The sequence below is a fragment of the Drosophila serrata genome, unplaced genomic scaffold (genome assembly GCF_035046125.1).
Source record: "Drosophila serrata isolate PLE 108 unplaced genomic scaffold, ASM3504612v1 contig_376, whole genome shotgun sequence".
NCBI classification, from domain to species: domain Eukaryota; kingdom Metazoa; phylum Arthropoda; class Insecta; order Diptera; family Drosophilidae; genus Drosophila; species Drosophila serrata.
Genome location: NW_028257274.1, coordinates 847,394 through 861,477, shown reverse-complemented (window position 1 = coordinate 861,477; position 14,084 = coordinate 847,394). Strand labels below are relative to the sequence as shown.

The 14,084-nt window shown below is 37.6% G+C and overlaps 1 protein-coding gene across 1 annotated transcript; it reads left to right on the top strand.

The window, feature by feature from the left end:
• Positions 1-10,256: 10,256 nt before the first annotated feature.
• Gr93a (Gustatory receptor 93a) lies at positions 10,257-11,608 on the top strand. Its single transcript, XM_020962231.2, has 2 exons — positions 10,257-11,327; positions 11,390-11,608. The coding sequence occupies exons 1-2, from the start codon at positions 10,287-10,289 to the stop codon at positions 11,606-11,608; spliced, it is 1,260 nt and encodes a 419-aa protein (XP_020817890.2). The 5' UTR covers positions 10,257-10,286.
• The last annotated feature ends 2,476 nt before the right edge of the window (positions 11,609-14,084 follow it).

Here is a 14,084-nt window from a genome sequence, read left to right as displayed (position 1 = left end):
GCAGAGCGCGCCAAAAAGATAAGGCCCAGGACAGGCGGAGGCTCAAAACGAAGGTAAACCCTCAACAATGGTAGCCTGACGTTGGACTGATCCGATAATGACAGTAAAGATATTGTGTGCGACAATCAAAGATGTCAGATTTGAGCATGTTGTAACGGGAGGGGTTAAGTAGGAGAGATCTTTTATACACAAAGGATGCATTATCTTATTTGTTAGCCAAATTAGTCAGCACTTAGGAAGAAAGGGGAAAGAAGTATCAGAAGATTAGGTAAAATAACAATAATATTATTACTGAGTTAAGAGTATAAAGTCTATAGTTTATCTTCTGAGAAAAAGTTCTAGTTCTCTTGAAGAGATTTCAGGAGAGATCTTTTATACAAAGAGATTATGATTCAATGAGAAACATTTATTTATTGGAGTTCAATCAATAAACTTTAAATTGCTTTATCAGTAATACTTTAATATATTTTTTTTAAATATTATAAAGTTAACTTAAAAAGCCGGAGACATATATTTTTCCCTCTAAAAATGCCTGTCTAAAAACCATTAAAAATAAAAGGTTATATCTCCTACTATAGTAGCATAAATATCTTAGAGACAGACCTATAATGTTAATTACCATTGTTCGCCATAAAAATAGCTTGTAAATTCGTGAACATTAAATTGGGAATAAAGAAGATTTTAACCATAAACGGAGATTGGATTTATGATACTCTTGAAATACCTTAAAAGAGTTGCGGTTTGGTAAAGAATTAAAGCATACGAATTATAAGTATATTTATAATGAATAAATATACAGTATTTATTGCTAAAGTATTTATTTATATTATGCTTCATATAAAGTAATTATTTATCTCATAATTTCATAATCTAGACTTCCTTTTCATAGAAGTTTCTTTTAATAAAAACAAAACTTTAACAACTCTCTGGATACAAAATTTTACACTTTTATCTCCTAGAATTTTGTAATATTAGAACAAAGTCATCTTAATTTCTTTGTTACATTTTTATTTTATAATATCTAAAGTTAGCTCTTTGTTATTTTCATTTCACAATGACTGTACTTGACCTCGTGTCCCATATGGATGACTGGATGATGGACAGACGCAGCATCATCATTAGAGACATAAAGGAAAACCCTTGTGCCCCCCGATCTCTACATTTATCCAACACAACCCCTATGTGGATGATGTTGATGATTATGAGGATGATGATGCCTTTCTCTTTTCGCCTGATCATGTTATGGCATATTCAGTTAATGTAGTCAAATTACATTGCCTGGAAATGCATCTTCGTTTACCAGACCTAAGCTCGGATTCGATTCCGACAAGGGCCATGGGCCATGGCCCATATGGCAAACAACAGGCAACAAGGAGGCAGCAATTAACTGCAAAATGTCATTAACCAGCGGCGTAGGTGAGAGGAACAAGAAGAAGCGATGGACTGACATATGACAGGCACATCAAGCAGGCAGGACGGGACGGGACGGGACGGGACAGAAACACCATCCAATACTATACCAACCCATCCTGGCGACCCAACCCAGTATAGAACCCGGTTCAGCATCACTAAAAACTCCCTCGCTCGGGCCAAGCCCCTGATCCACCCTTCATGCACTGCAAAGAATTCTTTTTATAAAATATTTTTCATTTTTTAAAATGTATTCAAGTTGGTTTCTATATAATAAAATTACCTGTTTGGGAGGGAATGATCGTGATCATTATAGTAGGTTTTATATTGACTTTTAATTAAGAGTTATCTTTCGATTGGCAATAAAATAGCATTGTAATAAAATAAGTTAGAGGTTTCTACTTCTTTATAGAAAGCTATTATTACTTCATGTTGTTAAAATAAACTTTATAAGGTTTTTGTCACATTTCTGCATTAAAGACTTTAGCAATTATTGTTTTAATAGGTGTGTGTTGTTATCACAATTACACTTTTTTTGCAACACTATAAAATTTGAGTTAGATAATGCTCAAATATCTAAAAACCAGCACTTGGGATTTCTAATCAACCTATGAAATTGATCTATTAAACTAAGTACGGGTTTAACAATTCATCATAGAATATTTCTGTAATGTATCTCAATAATACCGAACGAAGTATTGCCTTAAGTATAATTATCTACCATAATCTACCATAATTATTATTCTCCTAAATAAATTCTCTTAGTGCATTCCTCCCCTTCCCTTGGCTTTGGTCTTCCATGGGTTGTGTATTATGTTCCCTGGACGTTCCACCTTGGCATTAAACGCTTGATTAAATTTCACTACAAATGGGCTGGGCGGGGGGTTCATATAGCAGACGCTATATAGGGATATATATATGCATATCCATTTATTATTGGAAAAAAGGTCATCTCGGTCTCGACGTCCATATGTTGTGCCTGTTGGGTTCTTGGACAGACATCCATCCATCCATCCATCCATCCATCTATCCATTTTGTATCTGTATCTGGTATCGTGTATCTCACAGCTGCTGGACTATCTTTTGACTGTCATCGCAATTAGAAAGCTTCGCTCACATGATTTTTTCTCTTAGTTTATTTAGCAAAAATCGCAGTTGCTGCATTTAATTTCCCATGAAACAAGTTCCCTTTTCCGGCGGAAAGAGAGGGCTGTGGTGCGGCGGCATGCATGTATCATCGATGGGGGAAGCCTGAAAAGTGCGGCACCGTCACCGTCACCGGCGGTGAGAAAATGTTTTGCATTATTTACATTTTTACTGCAGTTAGTTATGTTCTCCGATCCGATCCGCTCCACTCCGTTTTGTTCTGACTCGTTTGTGGCCATTACTCCTCTGCAGGACATCCGTCATCCGTTTCGCTTGCCTTCCTGCCGCCGCTGCCTTTGCTTTCCAGCTTTTTTGGGTTCGAGTTGGGTTTAGGGTTCGGGTTTTGTTCTGGTTTCAGCTTTTTTTTATCGCTTGGCTTCCTGCTGCTGCTGATGTTGCTCTCATTAACAAATTGTCAGGTGTGCTGCAGTTATCCGTCATGCTTTGGTTAATCGCCACAGAACAGAACCGAACTGAACGGAACATATCCCAACCGAGATGAACTGAACTGAGGCGGTTGATGATTACGAAGTATCTTTAAGTGAAATATTTGAACAGAACTCGAAAAAACTAACTGCAAACTGGCGGATAAGTGCTTTTTCGACTAACAGATACCTGCTACAAAAATATATTGTATGCATTTTAGATAGAAAACTGTAGATCTTTGTGTACATTGTTAAAACGAAAGTTTATAGTTTATATTTGTTTTATTTATATTTTTCTCAACCGGAAGTATATATCTGTATTAAAGGTATAATAAATATAAATATATATATGGTTTTTTTTAGTAAATCAAAGTTTTTAAAATACCATAGCTAAGTTAAAAATTCATTAATTTAAAATCGGAAAGTTTTTCTGTGCTAGTCTTTTATTCGGTTAACAAATCTGCTTTTGATTTTGAAAATTTAAAAAATTCATTTTATTTTTCAATTTTTGACAATTTATCCCTTATCCTTTTCTTGAAATTTTCAAAAAAACATAGCTAGATTGACTTGGCTTTTGATGCTGATCAATAATATATATTGTTTATAGGGTCGGTTATAAATCCTTCACTGCGTTGCAAGCTTCTAATTAAAACTATCATACCCTGAAAGGGTATAATACAAGTTAGTATTTTATTTTTATTTATACAAAAAAATTGACTTTCTATATCCAAGCTCATATTTCCAAGAATGATAAACTTTACTTCAAGAGATACCCAAATATCTACCACACTGCTTTCCTCATTAATTGATTCCTGTATATTTTCTTTTCGAATTTAATTATAATTTTCCTGTCTGTTCACTTTCAACCAAGTTTATTTTCCTTCAGAACCCGATCCACTGTAAACATATGATCAAAATCAGATTGTTATTCAATCGATAGAAATCCAATATACCCCATCGAACATGACAAGTACCGAGTACAGGGAAACTGCCATTCAGAACATGTTTGCAATTCAACTGTAAAAGCATTTCCCCAAATTACTCCCCCCCCTAGGCCTTGACAGCTCCGAGTGGTTCTCAGTTCCACACTTTACCCCTTGGTACCCTTTGTTCTTCTCATTTCTCTCAGTGTTTACCTGTTGCTCGTAAACAAATGCCGCCTTAATCAATTCGTAAAACCGTTCAAACCTCAAGTGATAACAAACAAAGGCGAGACAAACGCATGGATGGATGCCAAGAAAGAAAGTCTCATCCCAGGGATCAGGTTCCCCAAAACTCGGAACCCTTTTCCATAGCCCCCCCGGCCATCAGAATTCCCCCGGTTTATGACCAAGTCTGTCCATGTTTGATACTGGGATGCTCTCCTCCATGTTTATTTTCTCACACAGGCGGCAAAACAAATAAATTCCGTTGCCTTTGGGAGAATTGATTTTTCAAAACCTAATCAAATTGAACAACAGAATCTCTCTGCACTTGTGCCCTAACCCTTTTCTTGTTGGGAACTTGGGGTATATATGTTAAGGCATTAAGTATGTTCAGATATTAAGGAAAGTTGGGGAAATGTGTTTTGTATTGATAAGATAAGAAAGAAAGGGTCTTAAATATTATGAATAAGTATATATTTTGGTATAGTAATAATAATAAATAATATTAATAATATATAATCCAATACCGAAATTTAGAAACTTTAAAATCCGTTCACCGCAAGCATTTTATTACAATTCCAAAATCGAATTCATAATTGTAACTTAAATTCTTTAATATATTGAAAAAGTGTAACAAAAATCGGATTTTTTTTACAGTGTTGACTTACCTGCAAATAGTTTTCTTTTTTTAACAGCTTGAATTATTATTAGATAATATTAAACCTTTCTTCACAAGACTAGTTCTTTCTGTTCCTACACTTTTTAAAACTCACGGATTTCTTTTAATCACGATTTAGGAGTAAGTGTATCTAAATTTCATTAATAAGTATGTTTCCCCGATTCACTTCCAACCTTTATTTATTATTGTCGACCACCAGGCGACTGATGATGGGCCCAAGAGATACTCCCCCAACTCCCCACCCATCCGCACTCGTAATTAAATATCCAAATTGAGTGTAAGCAAATGCCGTCGTCTTCTAGCCCTGCCAGCTATGCAGGGGTTGCATCTGGATCTGGATCGGGATCGAGATCTTTATGTGAAGCTGTATCTGTTTTTTTTTCTTTTTGAGGCTGCAAATAGCAACGCATCCAAGTGAGGCATTTTTCTGCAACACACGCCAAAATGCCAAGTAACCGAGGGGGTACAGTGATGCAGTGTGTGTGTGTGTAGGGGGGGAGTAGGGGTACTGGGGGGTCGAAAGTGCAGGATTTGCATGGGTTGACGTACTGCCCCCTTCCCTAAGTACTTTTTTTCAGTGCTCTTTCCTATTTCTGTCTTTGTTGCTGCTGCTTATGCAAACGCATGGGGCATGTCTCCCGCAACTGTAATGACTCCAACTCCGGCACTGAGAGAAAAAATCCATGCCAAAAGTGTTAGGAAATGTTGTATTTTAAGTAATGTGAGCAGATTTCAGGAAATTTCCATGGAAAAACTTCCAAAGAGGTCTGAGTTTAGGTTTCTGCTAAGAACACATTGTTTTAAACTATTTTAATTGGTAAAATTTCTACCTAAAAAGGAATATTGTTTATAAAAATAAATTGCTAATAAAAAAAGGGGTATTTTAATACCTTTCTTAGTTTTTTTCAGTGCCTTTTGGTGGCTCCATCTGGCCGCTTTTAGTTTTTCTCCAACGAGCATAGACAATGAAAAACATTTTCCTGTCGCTGTCTCTGTTTCTTTTTTGTTGCTTCTGCTGTTCCTGCCCCTGCTCCTGACTCTCAACTCCCCGACCCCGACCCCCAGGTCCCCGTCCTTGTGCCTTGGCAGCCCCCACCCCTCTGTTAACCCCCCTCTGATACATCAACATAAAAATCCATGTGATGTCGATGACTTTTTTGTTGTTGTTTTTTTCCTTACTCTATGCGTCGTTGTCGTTGTATTCTTTCTTTTCCTTTTTCGTTGTTGTTGCTTTCCATTGGGGATCCTCTCTCTTTTTTCGTACTCTTTCCTCCTTACACTTACATATATGTAAATGTTGCATTCGGTATCCACTCTCTCCGAGCGTTGTTGTTGCTGTCGCGTAGAGCCGCATGTGAATGCTCTCTAATCTCCTAATGTCGTTGAACCTTTCATGTACATTTTTTTTTATTATTGCCGTACACAACTTTATTGTTATTATTATTTTGCGCGACTCTCCATTGTGTTTATTTTTTGCCCGCTGCCTTTGCAGATTCGCTCTGATCGGAGCTCGCTCACTTACTGCTCTTCTGTTCTTCTCCTTGCCCCTTTCTCCTCTCTCCATGAAAGCTCACTTTATGTCATCGCAACAACAACCGATGACAATGATAACAGCAGCAGCAGCAGAAGCAGCAGCAGAAGAGCAGCAGAAGCAGAGCAGCAGCAGCAGCAGCAGAGCAGCAGCAGCAACAGGCGGGGGGCATAGGCGCAAGCCAAATGGGGGGTTGAGGGGGCTCAGAGCACTCCCCTTGAAAGCGAGTTCAAAAATATTAAGAAGAACCTATAAAACGCTGCTCTTTAACATCACTTAAGTATTTATGAAAATGGAAAAAGGTTCTTGATATGACTGGAGGTCAAGATGGACTTTCCACTGGATTTGCAAAGGAATTTTCCAATGGGTCTTAATGGATAATATATAAACTTAAAAGATATATTTAAATTATCTAACAAAAGAACAAGATAAATATTGATTGAAGACTATTTTATTAATAAAACTTCATACCAATTGATTTAAATTGGAATGTCTTGAAATAATAAATCTTATTAGATCCCCTAGCTTGGAAATATATCCATATATTCCCTTTAAAGATCTAAATTTATAGTTATATAAATGCCCAAGTAAAGAAGCTTACTTATCCCCTTTCGAAATATATTTTGCCATCGCTCCTGACAAGTGCACACGTGCATTCTGCCTCTGCCTCGGGGCAATTATTTCCAATTTAGCAAAACAACACAGCGGCAGGCGTGGAGCACACAGCTCGGAGCATAAGCATCCGTATCTGTGTAGCTCTGCAGCTATGGAGTTGCAGCTATATAGCCCCTGTACAGCCTCTTGTCCAAGATCGGGGTATGGGATGGGAATGGGAATGGGTTTGGGTCGGGTTGGGTTGGGTTGGGTTGGGTACGGGCTCTTGGCCCGGGACCTGCTCCTATTGTCTTTCCATCGGTTCATTGGCCGCAGCACAGATGCAGCAGCTAGCATCATACTAGCATCTTACTACATCTGCACACAGCGGGAAAAAGTGGGTAATTAATCTGGATTATAGTTTGGAATTTATGGATAAGAAAGTTTGGTATACCTTGAAAAGGATTGAAGGTTGTATAGACTTTGAAGAGAATACTTCACATAGTATGGAGTTCATCTTAAAACTTAATGTGTAATCTTTATATATCAACGAGTAAAAGTGTAATCACATTATTTTGGGGAATTTAGAAACTGATTTTACTAGTTCTTACTATTATACTCATAATTGTATTTAAGGTTTTACAGGTTTTAAAGAATACACCTTAAATCTTGAATACAAGTTGACCCTACAACCTAACGATTTACCTTTAAATATTAATGAGTAAACATTTGTATTTATTTATTTATCAAATTTTACTGTATACATTTAGGGGATTCCTGAGCTATTTTTACTTAATAATATTAAAGTAATTTGTTTAAGCAGTTTAAAAATCAAGCAAACGAGTATAGTTTTTAAAGTTCTTCAATTAAAATCATTCTCAAACCTATATATATATTTAGAAAATTACTTATAAATAATTGCATATTAAATATATTTACAACAATTTCTGTCTGTGCTTCGCCCCAACCCCATCACTGATCTCCATCACCGGCTTGGTCATCATCAGGGGCACTGGGACTAGGGATTGGGACTGGGGTCAGGCCTGCTCCATGCTCCATGCTCCATGCACCATGCTCCATGCTCCATGCTCCATGCAATTACTCCATGTACTTGGGACTGTAATAACACGGACGCGAACTGTACGTAAACTGGTTGCAGGATGCTGTTGCAAGTTGGATGGGATACTTGCAGCCGGGCAGCGACTTTCTAGCCGGTGTTATCTGTCTATATCTATCTAGGAAAACCAGTTATTGGGGGCCCAGGCTTGTTGCACGCCCATTTTCAGCCAAGAGCTGACTGCTCCTCCTCGGCCACATCCACATCCACCTCGGAGTCCCTCGTCGCCAGTCGTCGTCGTCGTTAAAGTGGCCTATAGTTGCTGTTGATCGGAGCAGGACTAGACCTGTGTTGCTGGTTGCTGATCGCCGATGTGGCAGACAGCAACTTTGCGACTCCCAACTGGATTTGCTGAAGGCTGTTGACTCCGTTGTTTTTCTATTGCCAGGCCACCACTTCCTTCTGTGTTCTCTGTGAAAATGAAAATAAAAATAACCCTGGCTGGATATATATTGGAAAACAACTCCAGCTCCAGCTTTAGCTCCATAGTTCGTTGACTCCAAGTGTGGAGCTATTCTAATGCTCGGCAAACGTGTTTGGCAACTTGCAATCCATTTTGGAGTGTGGGGGAATTGGAAAAATGGGTGTGCTGCTCCATCTGCCCCAACTCCCAGTCCAATAGACTCCAACTCCAACTCCTACTCCAACTCCTACTCATACTCCTTCGATTTCCATAGAGAAGTCATTGCCTTGCTAATTGCCTGGGAGTGTATTGAAACTGAAATGCAATTTGCATTGAAGCGTCAAGGGAAAATCGTACTTATGGCTCAAGTAATGAGATTTAAATGAAAATGAACGAGAAAATCAGGTCGAGGTTTTCAGTATAGCCATAAACATAGTTTTCTTGATAAGCAATAAAACTAAAAATATATTTATAGAAATTGTTTGCAAATGAAAACATACGAATTCTTATGAGACCTGCTAATGTTTTAAGCAAATTCGCAATTTACAATCGAGTTTAATTAATTTGAGTTTGTTTTACTATTAAAAAGTACTCAATTTTAAAGACAATTTAATGAATATTTTCCTATTAACATATTATACAATTAAATGATGTTATATATCACTTGCAGTCTTGTTTTGAAGACCCACAAAATTAAACAAAATGTTTTTGTTAGAATAAATGTCTTTATTATGTTTACACATAATAAAACGCATCTAATTGTAATAGTTGATGACTTTATAATTAGAACGTAATCTAATAGACATTTTTGAACACTCAATGATATTTGTAGTGGTCGTATCTCTGTTTAATTATCAATTTATGTAGGTTAATGGAAACTTAATTGTTTGCTTATGAACTTATGTGTGTGTGTTCCCCTTAACAGATTAGGTGTTAACATACGAATTAGGAGAATCGAGATAATGAGTAGAATTAACGTAACTAAATAGTTATAAATAAAGTGTGACTGATTATTAGCTTGTTTTTGGTTGATAAATACAAACAAATTAGTTGAACAATATGTAATAAATCAACAAATTACAAAATGTGTAACACCTCATAAATAATGCTATATCAATGTTGATATGAGAAACTAGATGATAATATTTGTTCATATATTTTGAAGTGAATAATATAAATTTTAAAGAAATTACAACGACACCCGCTTATTCAGGAATTCATATAAATTTCCTTATAAATTTTACCTAGATCGAACATTTTCCAAGACTTTGAAAATACTTTCTGGCATCAAATCAATACATTTTCTGGGAATAATTTGTAGAAATTTCTTCTAAACTCTCGTCCATTCACCTTATTACAAAATTCCCCAAAAAATTTAGGCTGATTTTGTGTGTGTCTGTCCATCAACCCAAAACAACTTTATTGACACGGGCATAAATATCAATTTACGCCCAGTTTTTTCTTAGTTTAGTTTTTTTGTTGTGTCCGTTGATGGTTTCATTTCTCGAGCACCATCTGTTGTGTTTGTGCCTGAAGGGCCCAGAGTAAAAACCCTGTGGATCTGTGTCCGGGGCTGGCCTGTCCATCATCATCGATTGCCGATTGTTGTTATGGTCTGGGGACCCAAGACCGACGACGACGACGACGTAGGACTGGGGCCAATCAGTCAGCGAGGCACTCAGCGGAGCGTGAATGGCAATTGCCGATATCCACACATTCAATTAATAAAATCAACAGCCAAGCCAGTTGGAGGGAAAGGGATCCTTATCGGATATATGTATATATACATATATATCGCAGGACCTGTCATTAGCCAGGCTCAGTTGGCACTCGACGATGGCTAAAGACAGAGTGGAAAGGTGGTCGCGATTCCTGCTCCTTTGGCTCTATCGGATAGCCCGGTGTCTGTCCCTACTCTCGGCCAAGTTGGACAGGGAGAGGCTCCAGTTGCGGGAACCCAAACGTGGCGGTAGCAATCGTATCCTTAGCATCCTGTGGCGCTGTCTAGTGGTCCTCATTTATGCAGGGGTTTGGTCCACACTCTCAGAACAGTTTCTGGGCACCACACCCGAAAGTTATGCCGATCTCTTTGCCATGCTCCAGGCTCTGTCAGTTTCGATTTTGGCCGTCGTATCCTTTATCATCCAGGCAAAGGGCGAGAATAAATTCTGTGGGGTGTTAAATAGATACTTAGCGCTGTATCAAAGGATATGTAAAGCCACACGATTGCAGCAGTTGATTCCCTCGAAATTTGTGGTTTTCTTTTTGCTAAAATTATTCCTCACGCTATGCGGTTGCCTGCACGAATTGATACCCCTTTTGAGTGTCGAGAATTATGCGGAAATATTTGAAATCGTGTCCATTGTCTTTGGCATGTACATGTGGTTGGGCACACTTTTCGTCCTGGATGCCTGCTTCCTGGGATTTCTTGTCTCCGGCATCCTGTACGAGCACATGGCCGATAATATAATGGCCATGTTGAGGAGAATGGAACCAATTGAGACACAGGAGCGTATGAGTAATTATCGCAGGATGCGACTCCTTTGCGATTATTCCGATGAGTTGGATGAATGTGCTGCCATTTACAGTGAACTCTATGAAGTTACTCTGGCTTTCAGGAAGATGTTACAGTGGCAAATCCTATTTTATGTCTACTATAACTTTATAAACATTTGCCTTATGCTATATCAGTGTATTTTACGTTATCTCAATGAGGATGAAATGGCTTTGGTATCCTTGGTCATGGCTTCGATTAAGTTGGCCAATTTGGTGCTTCTGATTATGTGTGCGGATTACACGGTTAGAGAGTCTGAGAAGCCCAAAAGGTTGCCTTTGGATATAGTTTGCACCGATATGGATCAGCGTTGGGATAAGAGTGTGAGTTTTACAGGGGATTTCCTCTTCTACAGACTTGAATTTTTATTTATTTATTTCCTCAGGTGGAAACCTTTTTGGCTCAGCAACAAACCCAACGTTTGGAGATCAAAGTCTTGGGTTTCTTTCACCTGAACAATGAATTTATCCTTATGATCCTATCTGCCATTATATCATATCTCTTTATACTGCTACAGTTTGGCATAACAGGTGGCTTTGAGGCTTCCGACGAATTAAAGAGTCAGTTTCAGCCAGAAAGCCGGAATTATAATATTGGACATTAGGTAAAATGCTCAAGATTTAATAATAAGCATTAGTTGTTTAATAAAAATGTATAATTATTAACATTTCTCTTTACTTGTATACTTTCTCAGTTGCGGGTGCGGGTGCTCTGTGTAGCTCCACAGGTGGAGTTCAACCTCTGCAGGGTTCACCTGAACCTCCCCGAGTTCATTATCGTTCATTATATCTCTCATACCACAAGACATTTTGATACAATTTTCGGACTGCCTTCGAGATGAGCTCGTTAAGCGTCCAACAAGAAATTAAAGAAATGGGAATGAGCAACGAATAAAAATGAAACAACAAAAAATTGAAATTTCACGTCTGACATGGTGTAATTATCATACCTCCCCCATCCCTTGGGTACACCCGCTACTTTGAACCTCCACCTCCACCTATATTACTGCTTTTACACTGGAAAAAATTATGAAATTGTTTGCAAGTCTTTACTATTTATAAAACATGAAATAAACTATGTCGAGAGTAGGGAATATGAACATAACCGGAACTTGTTTTAAAAGATTTGCTATAAGAAAAGTGATGGGATAAATATATCTACTTAATTATACTTTATTGAAAATATCAATAATATATATTCTTAATCTTTTTCGAAATTTCAAATCAAAATGTATAAAAGCTGATATTTTCGATATCATATGGGTATACTATCCTATTAAATCTTGATATATGGGTATATATAAGTACATCCCAATTTAAGAGTCAGTCAAATTTTTCCCAGCTATAAAATGGGTATAGAAAGTTGCTTGAATCTTTCTTTAATTTTTTCTTAAATTCCTTAAAAGATCTAGTAAACTTTTTCTAGTGTAATACCCTCCCCCTCCCACTTGATTCCATCACTTGATAGTCATCGCCATCTCGACTCGACTCAAGCCTTTGTCTTTGATTATTATTTTTTTTGGGCGTCAGCGGAGCGTAGCGCGCTTGTCACGCCTATTATATATGTATGGAAAATACTCTACTCTCTATATATAAAGTAAGGTTATATAGAAGTGAAGCGGCATCTGAACCCGGGATTCGATCCCAACTGACCCGTGGAGTGCTGGCGACGGTGGCGAAATGGAAACAAAAGCAAACACAACGGCAGAAATACGCGCCTTGGACTGCAACTGAATTAATTTCCAAGCTCTCTGCTCCGCTGAGCACGAGGGGATTGGGATGAGGGGTTGCTCTACTGTGTTGCGCCGGTGGGGATCTTCCCAATCCCTGACACTGACGAGAGCACATTCAAATTTATTTTTGCGCTTGGAGCTGGCCAAAAGCTGGCCAAGCCATGCATATTTCCGGCCAAAACAAAAACAAAAATAAAGGGTAGGAGAGATCGCGATCTGATCGCAGAACCCAAAACCCATTCCCATTCCCATTCCCATTCCAGAGTAACCCAGCACTCCCGTTTCGCTGATTTCCTGCCTTTCGCAACATTTCAGGTATTTTGCAATGTAATTAGTTCGGAAGCTCGCACTGGTACAGGGATTGAGTATTGGGGATTGTGTGCCGAGACTAACCATAGGAGTTGGGGGATTGAGCTGCCACTGGCACCAGCTGGGAGCTGCTGCATTGCCGGGATGCCGCCACCGAGAGTTGAAAGATGCCGCCGGGTAAAAAGTCGCAGTGGCATGTACTCGTACTCATACTCATACTCATACCCATACTCATACTCATACCCCCAATCCAGCAGTCCCCATTCCTCCATTTAAGAACAGTACACATGTAACTAGCAACGCAGTCAACAATCAACAATCAACAATCATTGCAATGGTATTCTGTGTAGGGAATGTAGAAGCCAGGGAATACTTATTACTAAGAATTATTACTTATAAGTAACAGAAGCAGTGGGAGAAATAAATAGTTCATTTCTTAAGAGAATATCATATCAGTGGATTTATTGAATAAATATAATAGTGAAAATCTGTCATACTAGTTTTTGTTTAGTTGGAAAACGAGTCAAAGTATAAGTCAAAATATCCACAATTACCTTTAAACCAATTTCACTTTTAAATAATATAAAACTCTATATATACCCTTGCAGTTTTATATATTTATTATACTAAATGGGAAATCTATCATTACTTTGACTAAAATTTTCGCATTCTCAAAATTAATATTTTATATCTTTTTATATGACAATTTTTTCAACCAGAATATATATGATTTATAGCGTCGCAAATGATTTCTTTACATATGTAGTTGTAAGCTTCTGACAGAAACTAGAATAGCCTTCCAAGAATATAACAAATATAATCTTAGTTACCAGTAAAATGTACTTTTAATCCTAAAAAATAATTTCTTATATTAGAAGATAATTTTTTATCAATTTTTAGTTTAATACAAGTTCTTAAATGTTACAAATTTCGTATAATTATTATCGCATAGCATCAATTTATATCTTTTAACTTTGATCACCTAACAATGTATTAGCAAGGCATAAAAAACTGCAATTTATTTATAACTAGTTTTAAA